The 21,824-nt window shown below is 40.1% G+C and overlaps 1 protein-coding gene across 2 annotated transcripts in view; it reads left to right on the forward strand.

Annotated features, from left to right (window-relative positions):
• Positions 1-21,824, forward strand: part of cntn2 (contactin 2) — a 100,932-nt gene that overhangs the window by 67,873 nt on the left and 11,235 nt on the right. For both annotated transcript variants that reach the window (XM_049022510.1, XM_049022508.1), the window contains 6 exons: positions 9,869-9,989; positions 11,500-11,658; positions 15,334-15,483; positions 15,781-15,851; positions 18,382-18,616; positions 18,843-18,955. In XM_049022510.1, the coding sequence (XP_048878467.1) occupies positions 9,869-9,989; positions 11,500-11,658; positions 15,334-15,483; positions 15,781-15,851; positions 18,382-18,616; positions 18,843-18,955 (849 nt within the window). The remainder of the gene's footprint in view (positions 1-9,868; positions 9,990-11,499; positions 11,659-15,333; positions 15,484-15,780; positions 15,852-18,381; positions 18,617-18,842; positions 18,956-21,824) is intronic.

Genomic DNA, 21,824 nt, shown 5'->3' on the forward strand with positions numbered 1-21,824 from the left:
CAATACATACAGTATGAACCACTGCACAAAGAACAGGTGCAGGACCATTAGATGAGGGAATAGCAAAAGCTAGAGATCCACACTCAAATACACTGCTCAAAAAATTAAAAGAGCACTTTAAAGCTCATCAGATATCAATGGGGGAAAATCATGCTGGATATCTATACTAATGTAGACTGGGTAATGTGTTAGGAACAAAGGATCTTTTAATGGAAATTAAATTATCAACCTACAGAGGGCTGAATTCAAAGACACCCCGAAAATCAAAGTGAAAAATGATGCGGCAGGCTAGTCCATTTTGCCGAAGTTTTCATTACAGTAACTCAGAATCATACTCAGCAGTTTGTATGGCTCCCACGTGGTTGTATGCATGCCTGACAATGTCGGGGCATGGTTCTAATGTGACCACGGATGGTGCCCTGGGGGATCTCCTCTCAGATCTGGACCAGGGTAGCACTGAGCTTCTGGACAGTCTGAGGTGCAACCTGGTGGCATCGGATGGACGAAACATAATGTCCCAGAGGTGTTCTATTGGATTTAGGTCAGGTGAGCATGGGGGGCAGTCAATGGTATCAATTCCTTCATCCTCGAGGAACTGCCTACATGCTCTTGCCACATGAGGCCGGGAATTTTCGTGCACCAGGAGGAACCCAGGACCCACTGCACCAGCATAGGGTATGACAATGGGTTCAAGGATTTCATCCTGATACATAATGGCAGTCAAGGTTCCGGTGTCTAACTTGTAGAGGTCTGTGGATCCCTCCATGGATATGCCTCCCCAGATCATCACTGACCCACCACAAAACCGGTCATGCTGAACAATGCTGCAGGCAGCATAATGTTCTCCATGGCTTCTCCAGACCCTTTCACGTCTGTCACATGTGCTCAGGATGAACCTGCTCTCATCTGTGAAAAGCACAGAGTGCTAGTGGCAGACCTACAAATTCTGGTATTCTATGGCAAATGCCAATCGAGCTCCATAGTGCTGGGCAGTGAGCAAATGGCCCACTAGAGGACGCTGGGCCCTCAATCCACCCTCATGAAGTCTGTCTCTGACCAAACAATCAGAAACATTCACACCAGTGGCCTGCTGGAGGTCATTTTGTAGGGTTCCAGCTGTGTTCATCCTGTTCCTCCTTGCACAAAGGAACAGATACCAGTCCTGCTGATGGGTTAAGGACCTTCTACGGCCCTGTCCAGCTCTCCTTGAGTATCTGTCTGTCGCCTGGAATCTCCTCCATGCCCTTGAGACTGTGCTGGGAGACATAGCAAACCATCTGGTAACGGCACGTATTGATGTGCCATCCTGGAGGAGTTGGACTACCTGTGCAACCTCTGTAGGGTCCAGGTATTGCCTCATGCTGCCAATAGTGACACTGACCGTCACCAAATGCAAAACTAGTGAAAAAACTATCAGAAAAGATGAGGAGGGAAAAATGCCAGTGGCCTCCACTTGTTAAACCATTCCTGTTTTCGGGGTTGTCTCATTGTTGCCCCTCTAGTTCACCTGTTGATAATTTCATTAACACCAAAGCAGCTAAAACTGATTAACAAGCCCCTCCGCTACTTAACTGACCAGATCTTGATCTGACTTGATAGACTTGATGCTATACTCTGATTTAAAAGTGTTCCTTAATTTTTTTGAGCAGTGTATGTTTTGATAGGAAAGGTAAAAGGAACATTAACTTTTGTCAGCCCCTTCTAGAGCTATTCCTACCAGCAGAAACACCTCCTGCTAGCTGCCTGTTCAGCAGAAATGTCTGAACAAGACCATCTTCTCCTTGCACCTGGGTTCAGACACTCCATCTGCCTATCCATCCATCCATTTTCCAAACCGCTTATCCTATTGGGTCGCGGGGGGTCCGGAGCCTATCCCGGAATCAATGGGCACGAGGCAGGGAACAACCCAGGATGGGGGGCCAGCCCATCGCAGGGCACACTCACACACCATTCACTCACACATGCACACCTACGGGCAATTCAGCAACTCCAATTAGCCTCAGCATGTTTTTGGACTGTGGGGGGAAACCGGAGAACCCGGAGGAAACCCCACGACGACACGGGGAGAACATGCAAACTCCGCACACATGTGACCCAGGCGGAGACTCGAACCCGGGTCCCAGAGGTGTGAGGCGACAGTGCTAACCACTGCACCACCATGCCGCCCCCTCCATCTGCCTAACAATAGGATATTTCAGGGGGCTTTTCTCCTGTACTTTTTTCATAATGTTTGAGAGTCCCTGCATGCAGTCCCTTCTAAATTCAAGGACCCTGAGCTCTGAACTTTTGCTGCTCTGCACAGAGGAATGTATAATGAATTGTCTTGTAAGCATGTACAAAAAAACTGCAACTGCTGCTTGACCACAGTCTTTGACATTAAGCTACCACAGTACCTTGAGGTCGACATCAAGCCGACGTCAACCTGATGTAGCTGGAGCAAGTTCTTCTTATCAGCTATGTTCAGCTTGGTAAGCTGGACTGTGGTGATGCCCTGCAGGACCTCTCTCTTCACAAAGCGTTGCAGTAGACTCTGTCAGAAGACAGTTTCAAAAGTAAATTTAAGTCCCTGCAGTGACATAATTCTTATTCATAATAAACTATTTAATGATTTCATTAGACAAGCTTACATCTAGCCTTGTGCCCATTGCTTCCGGGATAGGCTCTGGACCCCCCACATCCCTGTAGGGTAAGTAGGTTGGAAAATGGATGGATGGATGGACTTACATCTATAAGATCTAATCTATAGTGGGGATGCACAATATCATCAGTTTTGTGCATTACATAGTGCTTACTATATAAATCATTACCTTGATCAATTCTGCCAAGTATTTTCCAAGGAAAGGCATCACTGGCTTGTCAGTCTGATACTACCTCAGGAATGGATTGAAGGACTGGGCAGTAGTCATAAAAAACTGTAATTTAGGTTTAGAGGATCTTTCCGGGCCGCTTCTATCACACCAAAAGATGCTGTACCAGGGTGTGGCAGCTCTTTTCTTTTCACAGCATCCAAGTATGAAGAGATGGCTAGACTTCCAGAGCTCTCTTGACAACAGGAAGATTCTCCAGCCACCAATGGCCACAGAATGACAGAGGGAGTCCTTCCCTCCTTGCTGGAACATTGTGGAAGAGTGTATGCATTGCCTTCAGCAGCTTGTTCACCTGCCACATGGAGAAACCGGTCATGAAGGCATTGTGTAACATCTGGAGCCCCACAGATACTAGCTGAGAACCCCCATAGACCTTGGCATGTTCCGAATGAAAAAGGTTAAAAAACTTCAGATTCACATTATGCCCATCCATTGAGATTGAGACCAGCCTGCTGAGATCCAGTTGATCCACACATTCCTTAGGGAAATAATCATTCGATCAATTAATTAATTAAAACGCATGCACACACACACACACACACACACACTATACACAAAATTGCACTTTTCTAGGGTCAAATTCAAGTAAACATCCTTGTCATGTTTGAGCACATAAGCAGTTCATAAAGTAGGCTAATTCAAAAAAAGAAATAAATTTGAGTTGCCATCATTTCTTTTTCTCAACCAGTACAGCTTGAATGGTGCTGATTGACACTATTAGGTTTATTGTTACCCCTGTCTACAGATAAGCTAGTACAAATGTATAGAGCAGAATTTGTGCCACCTTGAAATGCAAATACAACTTCAGCATGCACGGAAAAACAATCAACGTGACGTGCCATGTGGAAATGCAATGTGCAAGAGGCATTGCTTTTCAGTGAGTGAACGTGACACAATGAAAAGCAAAACCATCATTCCATTACTTTTCATCTTATTTAATTCATGCAGAAAAACAATTAGGAGGTTTTACATTACACACAATTAAACAAAAAATTGTGCCACATCACAACGAAATGCAATGGCCATCATTGCTCTGCTGCATCGGCTTATTTTCATTTTCGAAAAGTACATGCTGAAATCGTGCAACCACGAAACGTAATAACTGTCCATTCACAACTCTTTAGCAAGTGGGGGGCGTGGTCGCGGAAACCGGGCTGGGATAATTGTGTAAGATCTAGTCCATGAGATGACAACCACTATACGACAGGCTACAGTCACAACCACTACAGCCCAGCTGTGCCCAGCTGTCTCCCTCTCTCTCTCTCTCTCTCTCTCTCACACACACAGCACCTATAATGTACTATTATTTATTTCTGCAAATAAAACCTCAATAATTTTACTCTCATATACTATTACAATGAGATGTAATAAATAAATCTTGAATTGTGATAAAACATTCACTTACTTTAATCTCTTTAAGTAAATCCTTGGCCGTAGAATGCCCAATAAACTGTGATCCCAGGTATCTGGAGAGTACCCGGTCGCCATCCCAGAAGCGAACATGCAGATCGAGTTGTTTCCTTTTTGTTGTTTGGTTAAGGCTTTCATCGAACATTAGGATGAATGGCCCAGTGACTTTCGAGATGAGCTCTTTCTTAATAAACTCCGCTAGTCCAAACCTTGTTATGTATGCAGTCATCTTTACTGCCACTGAATGTTTTTTCAATATTTGAATCAGGAAACATTGCCTGAAAAAGTTCCCCAATCCCGTCCTTTTGTATGAGTGATGTTTTGTTACTGTGTTTAAAATCCACAGGACCTCAGCTTTCAAAGTAGGAGTTGATCCAAAAATTTCCCATAGGTTACTTAATGAGGAGACTGAGGCGGTGCAGTCTCATTCGGTTCGCGAAAAGTTGCCTGTAAACGGCGAACAAAACTGGATGATGGCATGAGTTTGCTGGAGACTTTTAGGAGCTGTTTGGTGTTTATCTGCTTTTGCATGTGACTCCAGTGCTTTCACACCAAGGGTGCATAATTTGAGGGTCCTCTTGCACAATGTGCAGTACACTTCGAATTGGTTGTTTGGCACACGTTTTAACCAACCAATTAATTAATTTTGCTCAATCCAACGATCATTGAACTTACATTTGCGCATGCTTAACATTGATGAGTTTCTCTTGAAAACATAAGTCTCTGGCCCAAATAGTAATGAAATGTTAACCGCGAAGCCTGTTTAGTGCAGCGATAAATTCCGACCGGGCTGAATTCTGTATTCCACTTCAGTACCATATCGGCCTCATTTGTAGTTTTACTTCAGCGTACTGCTAATATTATATTTAATAAGGAACTACAAGAGACATAACTAACTATGAATGCAACCAACACCATGAAAGAAAAAAGTGAAAGACACGGTAAATGAACATATGGATTTAAGACTTAACGAAATGTAATTTAAGATCTACAATGCAATGTATGCTTGTATTTAAGACTTTTTAAGGCCTTAAATTAGTATTATCAAATTTTAGACTTTTTAAGACTTCGCAGAAACCCTGTTTAAAGGTTGATACTGAATACATAGCATTTTGATTGGTTAGCTCACTATGTGAAGGGTTGTTCAGAATTTATGATTTCTTTCCTTTCATGAATTACAATTTGAATTGGAATGACAGGAAAAAGAAGTTAATTCATTTAAAATCAAAGAAATTCAATACAATCCCACAATGTAGGAACATTTCAGGTGTGGGTAATTATTTTTCCAAAGGGGCCACATGAGAAATTGGAATGGTTTTAGAGGGCCAATATATACTTAATAATATACTTAATCAATTTCTAATATATATGAAATCCTACTATAAGAGACAGCAAATTAAATATTTCAATGAGAAAATGTGGAAGATATATAAATAATTTGCATTTTTTGCAGCATTTAAAAATAGCATCATAGCTTTGTTACATAGTTTTCAAAGACCTACATCACATTCATTTAAAAAAACTGCAGCCAGTGTTTTTTTTTTTTTTGTTTGGTTTAGTGTTCAGTGAGAGAAATCTAGGCTGTTTTGGGCTTGAACAAGTACACCGTAGTCAGGTTGAATAACTGGGGTGGATATGTGGAGGACAGCACAGAAGTGATCATCACTGAGAGAGGATCTATATCTTTTTTAAACTTCCTCACTGAGAATGTTCACAGATGTAGGTAGATCTAAAGAGAATCAACATCCTCTGAGCATGCCTCCTCAAGTGTGGGAAGATTTCCTCTTTGAGAGAGGAATAAAACTCTATCAATGATACTGACTTAAAATGCTCTGCTAGTAGATTACCAGACAGCAGATCATTGAGTTTAAGCTGGACATCACTGGGTGCATTATTCACACTATTAGTAAAGGGATAAGAAATCATGTGCCATACTCTTTTAAGCACCTTGCCAAGGCTGAGCCATATCATAGCTGTTTGGTAGCCTAAGTCACTATGTTCACTTTCATGCTTCTCTAACAGTGAAACAAACTGTCTGTGACTCAGTGCTCTTGCCCTGAAGAAATTAACTATTTTAGTCAGAACATCAACAACATGGCTAATTTTTAGCATTGACTTGCACAACATATCCTGATGAATGATACAATGCAAGAATATCAATTTCTGTTCTGGGTTAATTTCAGTCACGGCAAGGAAACGGCAACGAAAATACACAATGGCTGCTCAAAATGGATTTTTAAAATAGATATTCGCATCCAAATTGGCATTTGGCCTGAAAATATTCATGAAATATCGGTCAAATTAAATAATAAAATCCTTTACTTCCATTATTATTCTGAATTCACAATTACCGGCATGACCGGTATTTCACAAGGTTTAATAAACAAAGAATACGCACACAACACTTAACAAGCCATTACTACGCAGTCCAGTAAAGATCGGTCAAGGCAACTCATTTAACGCGGGAAGTTACAACGCAATAGACAAATGTGCATTGTCGGGCGAAGATCAGGTAGATACAGGTAGATGTAGCGACACAAGTTGTGGTAGGCGGGGAGAGCGCTGTACATTGTAACGATGATTAGTTTTCGTATTTTCTCTAGAAATTTGGATGTTGTATCGAAGTTTACGCTGTAAGGGTGTACGCTGTAAACAATGGCTGCTATTGGAATAATACATAGGTTAAAAACGGGAATTAGAAACCTGTACGTTGAAAAGGTGAAAACGTTGTATCCGGGGTACGTAGTAACGAGGTTCGACTGTACTATGAAATCACTTCTAGATGGTAGATGTATATATTCACCCTGTATTTGTACTCCTGAATGAGTACTTTATCTTTTCTAACAATATACATTTGTTTTATGTTGGCTCTCAAAGTCTTTCTTCAAAGGCAAATATTTATGGTTTTTGCATATTAACATGTTTTTGTGGTGCTAGCGTTTTTGAGGAGTCTGCAGTAGCTTTTTCTGTGAGTGTCTATGGGTTGTTAGTTGGATAGAGTTGTGGTAGGGTTACTTGTATGACTGTACGAAGTGCTTTTCCACTATGGCACAAGTTAGATTATTCATTTTATAACATTTCAAATGTGGCTTTCTTTCATCCTGAATAGTGACATCCACAGGGTTTCCAGGAAGGTGCTCAAACAGGGGGGCATGGCTGACTGGTAACACGAGCCTTTGATGGAAAAAAAAAGTTTTTTTGGGGCACTGAATCCAAAAATGACATCCATTTTTTTCCCATCACATAAGGTTTTCCCACAAATCGCTATATTCAACTTGGCCATTTGTTATGATTCCCTGATGGTCTGTACTGTACTCATACAGAGTATGAGAATTTGAACTTGATTCTGTCAAAGTTGAAATACAAGGACCAAGAGTGGACTATATGTGAGGATTTAAAAGTCCTATCTATGATTTTGGGACAGTAAGGAAGATATAATCCAGCAAATGTCCCTGATTCTTATGTGAATGGGACATTTGAGACAGAACCCTACACTGGGAAAGGGATTGCCCAAGGCAAGTGGCACTGGAAACTGGAAGTAAAAACATTGTGAGGGCACATCTCATGGACCCAAGGAAAGTATTTCTGCCTCCATTCCACATCAAATATGGGATTTTGAAGCAGTTTGTGACGGCTCTATCAAGAGATGGCGAGTGTTTCAAATAGCTGTGAAACAAGTTGCCAGCATGTAAGAAGGAGTATTCCTCGGTCCTGCCATCCTCAAACTGATGAAAAATCCACAGTTTGAGACAAAACCGTATGGGAAGGAAAAATCAGCTTGGCTTTCTTTTAAGGCAGTGGTCACCAAATTCCTTGGTAACCATAAGGACCCAAACCTTGAGGCCATCATTGAAAATATTTTGACAAAATTAGAAGAACTGGATTGTTCAAAAGGCCTCAGGCTGCATTTCCTTCACTTTTATTTGGACTGCTTCCTGGATAACTTGAGTGCGGTGAACAAAGAGCAAGGCGAGTGGTTCCATCAGGATATCAAAGAACTGGAAAGGAGGTACCAGGGGCAGTGGAATGCTAGCATGATTGCTGACTATTGCTGGGGGCTGCAGTGAGAAACTGTGGACAAAAAACATAAAAGGAGAAGCCTCAAGAGAAGTTTTGAAGGACAGTGTAAGCCATTGAGTGCTTTTGTTGAAACCCGTTTTCAAATACTGTTTTATTCTATTTTTCAATTTTTATTGGTTTTATTTTGGATGTTTGTCTTGTAAATAATTTACAACAGAGATTATTCATAAAATTTCAAAGGGATAAGTCATGTAAATGAAGATTGAATAACTTCTTACCGGTGATCAGAGCATTTTTTTCTAGATTATTTCCTTGTGTTTCGTGGGAAAATCCTTACATGATGGTAAAAAATGGATGTTATTCAGTGCCCCAGAAAACATAAAGAATAATTAAAATATTGTAGACAATTTTCAAGTCATTGAATTTTTGGGATCCCCCTTGGTAAAATTCTTTGGGGAGGGGGGTGAGGGGGTGATGTAGTATATGCTGTTATATAATGTATATTTTAATAGGCTGTGAAACATGTTTATGTGTAATTCATATTCAAATTCAAATTGTGATTCTGCATTCTGTTTTCAACCAAGTTTATTAATTGGATTTGAATTTCAAGGCCATTCTCAGTTAATTTCTAAATTCTATACAACCCTGCTATGTACTCAGATCGTATACACGTTTTAAAACAAAGAGCCCTTTTTAAACTAATTTATAGCCTACATTATATCGCAACATTGACCTCTTATTATTATTATTATTATTATTATTATTATTATTATTATTATTATGTTGTCCAACAAAGAATGCCAGTGATTTGTGATTTATTATGGGCAACCTCTGTATCTCTGAAAGGATGGCAGACAATAGTTCAAATAAAGAATGATGTAGGTCAGAGCACTTGTAAATTTGTGAGCAAGATTATGAACTACTTTTGATCCAAAAGGATTTGAGAAACATTTCTAATTATCGATTGATCAAACATTTTATCAAGCAAACACATGGGACAATAAATACCATATAACAAACTACTCGTGGAGGAAATTTGTGAAGGCTAAGAAATGTTTATTAATGTAGCTGAAATGCATTGAAGCAGTTGATTGCCTTGATAGATGGGACACTGAATCTTTAATTTTTTGGTTGAGCTTCGTCCCTCTCCTCCTGACTGTCATATAGCAGGCGTCTATGTAATCCTAGAGTTGTGGGAGGTTTTGTCTTTAGCATCTTAAATAATGGCATCACTGAATTGCGTAGTCATCTTTTTGTGCAAGTAGAGCCCCATATCTACGCCAAGAAAATTGCTTAACTTTGATCACTGCATCAACCCCGGTTGATGTGCATGTGTGCCCTGTTCTAACAGTTTTGGAAACTTATACTTTAGTTAGATTTTTAGACCCATTTTGCAATAAAATGTGTTCTTCATATATGAACCAGTTCTCCAGCTCATTACAATGGCTCATTACAACACTTTCAGGAAATGCACTTCTGATCGTTGTAAATAGTTAAGGAGGAACATAAATATGCCTTGTGTTCTTTTTCATGACAATGGATACTCTTGTCCATCTTTTTCCTCTCTGCAGAAAGAAACCATTGGTGATCTGGTCATCGTAAATGGCCAGTTGGGGCATGCAGGGACATACACCTGCACGGCACAGACAGTGGTGGACAATGCTTCTGCCTCGGTCAAACTTGTGGTGAGAGGTAAAGACTTCAAATATTGTGAATGCATGTGTATATGGGGCGCCGTTTGTAAAGACAGCAAACATTTTTGTACTTGCCACTTTTTCAACATTTAGTGCAATTTTCTGACATTTAGCTAGAAGTCAATGGTGTTGTGGATCATCACGTTTTTTGCTGTGTAAATTATGTTCAAAATTGTTCATCATATGTAAATATAAATGGCTTGTCTATATATAAATATTAAATGTAAATGTTAAATATAAATGTTAAATGTAAATATAAATATAAATGTTAAATATAAAACTTAAATGTAAATATAAATGTTAAATATAAATGTTAAATGTAAATGTAAATATAAATGTTAAATATAAAACTTAAATGTAAATATAAATGTTAAATATAAATGTTAAATGTAAATGTAAATATAAATGTTAAATGTAAATGTAAATATAAATGTTAAATATAAAACTTAAATGTAAATATAAATGTTAAATATAAATGTTAAATGTAAATATAGATGTTAAATATAAAACTTAAATATAAATCTAAATGTTAAATGTTAAATCTAAATGTTAAATGTAGACTCTAAATGTTGAGAACGTATGCAAATTAGCCACACCCGTTTGCGTAAAATGGGCGGTACCGACAAGAGCGCAGGTTAGGGCTGATGCGGGACAATATGGCGAATTCCGCTCACTTGGAGGCCATAGAATGTGCAGTTTTGGCAGTTGTTCGCGCTGCGTTACATTGTGTTGCTACACAGCCGGGAGCAACATCATGTACACCTTCCACTGTGACATCGGGAAGCTATGAATGTATTTTGGGGCGGGAGGGGGATCGTGGTTATCGGTCACATTTCAATAACGGCAGTGCACTCATGCACATCCAGTATTAATGCCCCTACATCACCGATATAAGTTCTGACTTTAGTGACAGCTAACAGATAGGTAGTAACATCAGTCTGCAGAGTATTTTTGTAAAATGTAACGAATACATATAGGTATACATATATTTTTTATTTATTTGTATGGTAGCTTCCTGTTGGCTAGACAATATGATTTTTCATTTGCACATGAAGACTGTTGCATTAATGTTTCCCCTTCATTCCATTATTATTACTGCATACTTTTTCTGTTTGTCAGATGAAAATCACTAAACACATCACATGAAAGATAGCACGTTCGCGTGTCAGTATTGACCAATATGCGAATGAGCGACGCGTAAATGTGACCGATACAAAAATGTTTGCTATCTTTACAAACGGCGCCCCATATGTGTATACCTAAATTGGGTTAATGTTATTTGTTATTTGATAAAGTTTTGCATACAGTTAACAGTCAATAGTTTCACCCACCTGTGAAATATGACTATCACTTTGTATTATATTGCAGATATATTTCATGAGGACTATCATTTCTCAACAGCAAAATTTACATAAAAGATATATATATATAAATGTGAACATTACTGGGATCTGTCAACAATGTTTTGAATATTGCCTCTAACTAATCAATGGCTTGTTCTGGTAAAGGTCCTCCAGGCCCTCCAGGGGGAGTAGTTGTAAAGGATGTGAATGCAACAGCCCTGGAGTTGGGGTGGAGCCGGGGCTATGATAATCACAGTCCAATTGGAAAGTATATCATTATGGTCAGATCACTGTTGTTTCAAGACTGGAAGCAAACGCAAACAGGTACACAGCCTAAAGTGTTATATGTGTACAGAGAATACTAATCCAGTTGTGAATAAAGATTTATACCTTCAGGTTTACTCTCAATTCATGCTAATGAATTTATTCGATGTGAAATTCCTTTCAATATTACAAAAATGTCAAAAAGCAACCTCATACAGTAGTATTTTGTCCGATAAAACCTGTGTCTGATACAAGTAACTGTGGTAAGTAGGGCCAGAATTGTAACTGAAAAATGAAAAGATTTATAGGATTCTTCTTGCAGCCGATATGAACAGCAGTATTTGTTCCATCCAAGTTTAATAAATCCTCTTATGTCGCATATTATCCTCATTAGTGTCAATATATAAAAGTATGGTTCTTCTGCCTCCGGTTACATGTAAAAGGAAATAGGTAGCTTGAAACAAACAGATTTCACATCCAAGCATGTTATTTCAGAGTTTCAGAATACCACTGGGATGATACTCATGGAAAGCCTCTTTATTCGTATATTTTGCATCAGTCATTTACACACTCTATCATAATGTTTTAAGTCTTAAATGAATAAGTAAGAGGCACAGCAGATAACACTTGCCTCACGGGAGTCAAGCTACATTGGGCCTAATTGAGTTTCTGTGGGATTTTATGTTCTCCCTGTGTCTCCACCCTAAATAAAAATGGCCATATTCAGTACTGTACAAACATCTTAGGGAGTCAAAGAAAATTATATTTAAATGATCTTTATGTTTATGTTGCAAATAATGATAAAACTATGTCTCTAAAAGTGTGCTTCAAAGGCTCTCTTAAAAGTATCCCAATACACAAATGTATTTTGTGAGTCGACCACTAGCATTCCTGAAATAGCTAATTAATACCTCATCGAGTTATGTAACTAATTAAATGAATTAGCTGGTCAGCAGGTGGTGAAATGTAACACATAAATGAAATGGCTGGGATATCCCTGAGGAGAGGTTTAAGACCTGGGACCTCATGTATAAATGGTGCGTACGCATGAAAATGTTGTAAACGGACAGCACGCAGTGGCATGTCATTGCTACTGTGGTTTCCCTTTTTAAATTCACAATCACGACGCTGACTTTATCCAATACACCGACATTAATTGTATGTTGTTTACAAATATACGGCACCTGATTTTTAATCAATTTGTAACAATGAAACAGTGCAGAAAATGACAGAACTATTACAACTACCATGGCAGCTCTTGCGTTATTGGAAGACATAGCTTATGAAAGAATTAGAAGAGAGCGCTTATTCAGAGATCATAGTCATTTCTTGGCCCAAGATCATGACTGGCTTCTAAGTCGATTCAGATTTCCAAGAGCAATCCTTTTGGAGCTGTGTGCTGAACTGGGGCCAGCATTACAAAGGCAGCCGATGAGGAATTGTGCCATACCTGTTCCTTTACAAGTTCTGTCCACTCTCGGGTTCTTAACCAAAGGTGCTTTTCAGCAAGAACTTGCAGATCGATCGGGTATTTCTCAGTCAACACTAAGTCGCACCATGCCAGCTGTATGGGACGGCATAATCCGCTTGTCACCCAGGTATATAAAATCCTTACACTGTGGTTGAACAGGCAAACATTAAAGCGCAATATGCAGCTTTACATTTTCCCAATGTAATCGGAGCCATGGACTGCACACACATTGCTATAAAGGCACCTTCAGAGAACGAATTTGCTTATGTAAATAGAAAGCACTTCTAGTACAAATTATATGCGATTCGAACCTGCGTCCCATTAACGCATGGGCGTTGCTGCCATTAAATCTGAGGGGGACGTGTCCCCCTCACATTTCATAATTATTTGTTTGGATCCCACCACATTTAACATAAAATATTAATTTTATGCCAGTGTGTCCCCCCCACATTCAAAATACTTCTAACGCCCCTGCATTAATATTGTGGCTAGATGGCCTGGCTCTACCCATGATTCGTTCATTCTCAGAAACAGTAGTGTTGGAAACAAACTTGAAAATGGGGTGGTACGTGATGGGTGGCTGCTTGGTAAGACGATTTTTCCCATTTTATAATTTGGCCTAATATTCTAAGCTTTGTTTGAATTTACCATTTGACAATTACTTAGGGGACAGTGGGTATCCACTGAAGTTGTGGCTTCTCGCACTGCTCGCAAATCCACAAAATGAATAAGAGCAGCGTTAATAATGATGCCCCCTATTCTTGGGTTCGGGCGGTGGCAGGGTAGCTTAAAGGCCGTTGGTGCTGCCTGGACAAGACCTGTGGTGAGCCGCTATACAGTCCGCAAAAAGTGTGTTGCATTTGAAATGCATGTAGTGTGTTACATAATCTGGCACAAAATCGTGGCTTGCCGGTATCTGAAGAGCTTAGGCTCCAAATTGGATGAATCCAAGCCACCAAATTTTTACAACTTCGTTTGAATATAATAGCAAGAATGTAAAACAGGTTATTTTTATATAAAACATTTATTTTTTAACTAATTATTTTAATGTGTTGTTAATATCACACAGCGTATCATTTAGATGTTTTCATTTATCGGCAACATATCTTACAGCATTGACTATTGCAATTTCTGACTGCAGCACAGCTTCAGTCAGCACACGGCCAGATGGTCACCCCCCGGTTTCTGAGGCACGGGAATGTGTGCAGCCAGCGCCTAAAGATGTGCTCAACACAGCAACACCATCACAGCCTGTGTCATGCTCAGCACTGGGGACACCTCTTGTACTATTGTCTATAAGAATAAACAAACAGAATAAACAAAAGTAACACTGCATCTGCACCTTACTTGTTATTCATAAACATGCAAGTATTTCAAACAAGTGTAGTACAGGAAAACTCACCCGCACTGACATCGGTGTCCCTCTCACCTGATAAAAGTGTGTCCCCAATCATTGCATCAACTCATTGCACAAAGGCTGTGAGACCAGGAATTCCGTCATCTCTGCCTGTACTGTTAAGACTCTTACGGTGAGCGGCCACTCGTTTTTTCACGTCGACTTTAATGTCCGACCACTTCTTTTTAATTTTGGCCACCGTACGAATTTTGGAACCAACACTTTTAACTGACTCTGCCATTCCATCAACTTTCGTTTATTGCTGATGCCACTACTTAAACCACCAAATAATATCACTTTTCTTTTCTCGATTTCTGTTAACATGACCTTCACTTCGCACTCACTGAAATATGTCTTTTTCCCACGTGGTTTATCCATTGTTGTTTAATAAAAACATAGAACAATGCAGGTATTTATACAGATTTACATATGCAAATATGCATAATTATGGGCAGGTGGCTGTGGGCTCGTTCACGGGCGTAAAATTTCACGCTCATTGGGATTTACAAAGGGAATGTGCGTAGATCTTTTCTTGTGTACGCACATTCATAGTTTTGTCCGTACGCCATATTTTAGTGTGAACTCTATGCACGTTGTTATACATGAGGCCCCTGGTGTGGTATTCTTCTAGCCATCCAATAAGATATCAGTAACTTTTTGAGTTAGTTTTTATGGTCTTACTCTTAATTTGCCTGTCTGATGTCTGATTTGTTTTTTTCTGAGCATATATACTTCAATTACCCAGATAAATAGCTTTAAACATTTTGTATGATGGACTAAGATCACAGTACAATATATGTGCTGTTAAATCCAAAGAATTTGCTTGTATAACAGTTTTCTCTTCCCTATATAATGTTTACTGACACAGACCCGCCAAACATTGAAGGAAATGCAGAGTCAGCACGTGTGATTGGTCTGCTGCCTTGGATGGACTATGAGTTTCAAGTCATTGCTAGCAATATTCTGGGTAGTGGGGAACCCAGCATGCCCTCACCAATTGTCCGAACTCATCAAGCAGGTCAGGCCAATTCCTTATAAACCATAGAACATAATGAACATTCCCAAGGGATTCATTCTAATTAGTCCCATTTACAGTTAGGTGTAATGAATGTAATATCATTTTATTAGGTCTGTGCATGTGTAATGTTTAATAATTTGTAGAAGTTATCCACATTATGTAACAGGATATTATTATTATTATTACTTTCCGAACCTTGCACTGTCGGGCTACCTTTATGTTTGCAGCGCAAAACCACTATAGGCAATCTTGGTGGTAAAATTTTGCTTTTGCTGTTGACTGTGCCACCCACACTAGCTCCCACTGTGGCCCCCAGTGGTCTTGGAGGAGGAGGTGGAGACCAACATGAGCTGATCATTACCTGGACAGTAAGTTTTTGGTTTGTCACCTTTTTAAAGAGGATAACACAGCATGAAATTACAAAGATTTAATCTTAATTAATTGCAATCCATTTCATTCATTAAAAAAACCAATTAAAATATTTAAGGTAATGGGCTGGGGGGAGGCATGGTGGTGCAGTGGTTAGCACTGTTGCCTCACATCTCTGGGACCCGGGTTCGAGTCTCCGCCTGGGTCACATGTGTGCGGAGTTTGCATATTCTCCCCATGTCGTCGTGGGGTTTCCTCCAGGTACTCTGGTTTCCCCCCACAGTCCAAAAACATGCTGAGGCTAATTGGAATTGCTAAATTGCCCATAGGTGCGCATGTGTAAGTGAATGGTGTGTGAGTGTGCCCTGCGATGGGCTGGCTCCCCATCCTGGGTTGTTCCCTGCCTCGTGGCCATTGCTTCCGGCATAGGCTCCAGATCCCCCACGACCCAGTAGGATAAGCGGTTTGGAAAATGGATGGATGGATGTATGTAAACTAGGAATTAAGTTAAATAAATATTGATATACTGACCAGGGGGGTATTTTTCGTACATGGATTACTCGTTTAGCCGGATGTATTTGTTGACGATTTGGCATGATCCTGGATCTGTCAGTTTTTTCGAAACTCTTGCTGGATGTGTTGTCATAGCAGCACATCCAAATCCTCAAACCTGCTCGGAGCAGCTTTGTTCTACGTAAACAAGGATTAAGTCACACACTTAATCAGTGTCCATGCATGGAAATCTCTTCAGCCATGGTCTTGCCATTTATGGATGAGCGACCAATTGCAATCGGTGCACAAATAAGAAGGGAATTTGAAATTGAGAGGGTTTTGCACGATCGGCAAAATTCTTTATTGTTGCCAAGATGGAATATTATATCTTAAAGATTTATTAGCTCCGTATAGTAAAAGTCCAACTAGGCAGAGTTGGGTCCTCACAGCCGCACAGACAATGTGCATTGCCTTGAGATATTTTGGAAGCGGCACTTTGTTATATACTGTAGGTGATGCGGAAAATAAATATATCAAAGAGTACAGTTCGCCAGGCAATTCAGGCAATGTTTTTCCTAGACACCTGCAATTGCAGGCAATTAAAGAGGCATTTTATTCCATTACAGGTAATGTATACGCAATAAAATTACAGTTCTATAAAGAACTTAAAAATCACAATAATATTCTCATTACCCAGGATTTCCAAAGGTTTTGTCTTCTTAATTCTTATTAGCTTCAAAAGGAATGTCTTATAAATATTAAAGATTTATACATAAAATTAACAAACACACACCCACATACAAAGACACACACACACACACACACATACACACACACACACACACACATATGAATGAAATGTCATGTTTACTAGTTTGAATTTGTGCTTCACTTTTATTTGTTCCCATGTCCTGCATGATTTTGTTTGTATTTGATCTGTAATTATGACAATAAAATAATGAAACATTGGAAATGTAATACTACATTCAATTGATAAATACAATAACTAAAAACTACTTACACATTTAATTTGTCGGACACGTTTTGCCAGCCATCTTCTCTGGTTTGGGCTGCTTTTGATGTGTTTCCTTTAGTGCATATTAAATCTTTGAATTCATCATACCCCTCTAATAAAAGGTCCTCCTTGAAATTTGTGAAAAATGCGCCCTGTTTTTTTACCATTTTGTGGAAGCCAATGAGAGACTTGCCGATGAAGTTTGCTAGACTCAATATATAAAGGCTTTTCAAACAGCGCAGGTACGCACAATCATCTCAGATGATGGGATCCAGCTAGACTAATCAACTCCTCTGATATGTTTGAAAAACCAACTTAACAGGATGAGTTTCACTGCCATTAACTTATCCAACATGAGGCTTCTGATCTTTGATGATTTAAACAACGTAAGGAAAATGTTTTTTGTATGTGGATTACTCATTTAACTGGATGTAGGCCTAATTGTTGATCATTTAGCATGATCCTGGATCTGCTGGTTTTTCGAAACTCTTGCTGGATGTGTTGTCATAGCAGCACATCCAAATCCTCAAACCTGCTTGGAGAATATATATACCAGACTTTTCTAGACTAGATATATATGGGCTTTTCAATCAGGATGCAGCTAGACTAATCTAGTACACAGCTACAAAAAAACCCCGATTTATCCCAGATGAGTTTCACCAGCATTAACTCATCCAAGATGAGGAATTTGATCTCATACGGAAAATACCCCCCAGGAATGACATGGGATTTCCTGCTTCTAGAGGGGTGGATTTAGGACTGGACTTTAATGTCCAGCAATCTGTCCATGACCAATTAGTTAGGTAAAGGATAATGTGCGCAAAACAAATAATTTAAATAGTGATAAGTCTAAATAGAATTTAGTTTGTTCTATGCCATTACTGTTGCTATTATTATTATTATTATTATTATTATTGTTGTTGTTGTTCTTACTATTATTATTATTAGTAATAGTAGTATATAGTAAAAGAAGGACTTGAAAAAGAGAGAGAAAAAAAAATTTTTTTTTACTATTTCCACAGCCCATGGCACGGGAGTATCAGAATGGAGATGGCTTTGGCTACATCCTGGATTTCCGTAAACGAAACGCCCCCACATGGATGGAGGTGAAGATTCCCAGCGTTAAGTCTTCACGCTACGTCTACAGTAATCAGAGCCTGTCCCCCTACTGTCCCTTTGAGGTGAAGATCAGGGCATACAATGACAAGGGGGAGGGACCCTTTAGTCAGGTGGCTGTGGTTCACTCTGCAGAGGAAGGTGAGGGCACCAGTATTGTTTAGGAAAATAGAGAGATAGGCATTTAGAAAATATAAGAGCTATAACTTGTGACATGATAGTACTAGATACAACATTTTGCATATTTCTTTAAGGCAGGAAATTAAGCAGTAGTGATATGTCAAATTCATGTATTTTGGTTTACGTCAATATGAACAAAAAGTAGACCAATGCCCTCAGCTGAGTTCTATTTTTCATCCCCTGCTAGAACCTACTGTCTCTCCCCGAAAGATCAATGCCACGGCATTGACTGCATTTGAAATATTAGTGTCCTGGGAGCCTGCACAACTTCTGATGACGAATGTTCTACGAGGATATGAGGTCAGACATCACATATCTAAAAGCTGAGAGTGATGCAGTAAATAACTTAAGTATCCATCCATCCATCCATCCATCCATCCATCATCTTCCGCTGAATCCGGGGTCGGGTCGCGGGGGCAGCAGTCTCAGCAGGGAGACCCAGACTTCCCTCTCCCCGGCCACTTCATCCAGCTCCTCTGGGGGGACCCCGAGGCGTTCCCAGGCCAGCCGAGAGACATAGTCTCTCCAGCGTGTCCTGGGTCTTCCCCGGGGCCTCCTCCCAGTGGGACATGCCCGGAACACCTCACCAGGGAGGCATCCAGGAGGCATCCTAATCAGATGCCCGAGCCACCTCATCTGGCTCCTCTCGATGCGGAGGAGCAGCGACTCTACTCTGAGTCCTTCCCGAATGACTGAGCTCATAAGAACATAAGAACTATACAAACGAGAGGAGGCCCATCAAGCTCACTTGGGGAGAACTAAACTAATAGCTCAGAGTCGTTAAAATCTTATCTAGCTCTGATTTAAAGGAACCCAAGGATTCAGCTTGCACTACATTATCAGGAAGGCTATTCCATACTCTGACTACACGCTGTGTAAAGAAGTGCTTCCTTAAATCCATCTTGAAATGGAATATTTTTTAAATTATTAAGAGTAAAAATACTGGAAGAAACTTTTAACGTCATCCTTAGCTTCCAATGCAACCATCCTTTCGACATTTCTTTTAGCTCGTCTAATATCATTTTTTTAACTCAGCCTGTAGACTTAGATATTCCTGCTTAATTCTGTCATCATCAGTTATTTTCCATTGCTGGAACAAAGCCCTTTTCCTCCTTACTTTATACTTTATTTCCCTAGTAAACCACCTAGCTTGCAATTTCCTAGATTTATTCTTGCTGGAAACAGGTATGAAGTCCTCTTGCACTTGCAATAATGTGCTTTTAAAAAATTCCCAGGCCTCTTCAACAGTTTTGTTATTTAACTCCATCCAGTTCACAGTTTCTAGTTTTAGTCTCATACACTTAAAGTCAGCCTTCCTAACATTATATATTTTTGATTTGGACTTAGCTCTTCGAACACTAAACTTAACCTCAAATTTGACCATGTTATGATCGCTACTGTCAAGTGATTCTAAAACGTCTAATTTACCAATCCTGTCCTGGTTATTAGAGAGAACAAGATCAAGAATGGCATCTCCCCTGGTAGGGGTGTTAACAAACTGAGTAAAAAAACAATCCTGTACTAATTCCACCATCTCCAGTTCATTTTCTGAAGAGCCAGTGACAATGTCCCACTGCATTCCTGGTAGATTAAAATCACCCATAACTACCACATAATTTTTATTGCTGATAGTCCTAATATCACTGTATAACAATCTGCTTTCCTCAGCAGCTATATTAGGTGTTCTATAACAAACACAGAAAATTAGGCTATTTGAGTTTTTAAACATCTAATTTTACCCATATTGCTTCCGTAGTTTTATTTATATCAGTAAGTTCCCTTGCCTGCAAGTTTTCCTTTACATATACTGCAACACCACCTCCCTTTTTTCCTATACGATCCTTACGGAACAACGTGTAACCATCCATATTATATTCTTGTCCATCCTTTTCACTCAACCACGTTTCAGTTATTCCTATAATATCATAAGAGTCCGATGAGATAAAAGCCTCTAAATCATGAATTTTATTCCTAATACTCCTGGCGTTTAAATACAGACAACAAAGGGTAGGCCTATTACGGTGCCCACTTACAATATGATTATTTGGGGCTTTCCGTTTCCCCCCACTGACATAGTTAACTAACCTCCCTGCCCCCCCAGTCCCTAGTTTAAACATTCCTCAACTACTCTACACATACGCCTCCCCAATACACTGGTTCCCCTCTGGTTCAGGTGCAACCCATCCGGCTTGAACAGGTCCCACCTGTTCCAGAAGGTCCTCCAATGCCCCATAAACCTAAACCCCTCTTTCCTACACCATCCTTTTAGCCACGCATTTAATTTCCTTATCTCAGCTAACTTAGCCTGACTTGCACGTGGCACGGGGAGTATTTCGGAGAATACCACCGTGGACGTTCTGCTTCTAAGCTTATTGGCAACTTCTATAAATTTATCCTGCAGAACAGCCCTTCTACCCTTGCCTATGTCGTTGGTGCCAACATGCACCACGACAACTGGATCCACCCCAGCTGGGGCCAAAAGCTTATCCACACGATCTGGAAGGTCTCCTACCTGGGCACCAGGCAGGCAAGACACCGTACGGGACCCTCTATCACGCATGCACACACAACTGTCTACTCCCCTAATAATGGAATCCCCCACTACCACAACCTCCCTCTTCCTGGGGTGAGGGGGCTCCTCAGTGCCCAAGGGCCCACCTGCCTCCCCAGTCCCTTCCGGCTCTAAAGCTGGAAGAACCTGAAATCTGTTCGACACAGTCACCTCAGGTGATGCCGCCTCTGCAACGTGTGTACGCCCTTTCCTGCGTCTATGACCTACGGTCACCCAGCTCTCTCGACCTCTCTGCTCTTCATTGTCCCCCCTCCCCGCTAGTGGCGTACACACCTTCTCCCTAAAAGGCGTATTAACTTGCTCCTCTAACTCACTGTTGCATTGGATGAGAGCCAGTTGCTCCTCAAGGCCGCGAACCTTGACCATGAGCGAGTCTACTAGCTTACATCGCTCGCAGATGAAGTCCGACTGGACACTAACGTCCAGAAGGGCAAACATCTTGCAAACGCAACACTGAGCCGGCCCCATAATTAACTAACTCACTATGGCCCCGTACTACCAGCCCAGTAAATTTATATAGCGTATTTAACTTTAAAGATTAATTAGCATAACGTTAAATGCAATAAAGTGCCGAGTACACTAAAATAAGTTACTTGG

Source organism: Brienomyrus brachyistius, chromosome 8 (assembly GCF_023856365.1).
Source record: "Brienomyrus brachyistius isolate T26 chromosome 8, BBRACH_0.4, whole genome shotgun sequence".
Lineage (NCBI taxonomy): Eukaryota > Metazoa > Chordata > Actinopteri > Osteoglossiformes > Mormyridae > Brienomyrus > Brienomyrus brachyistius.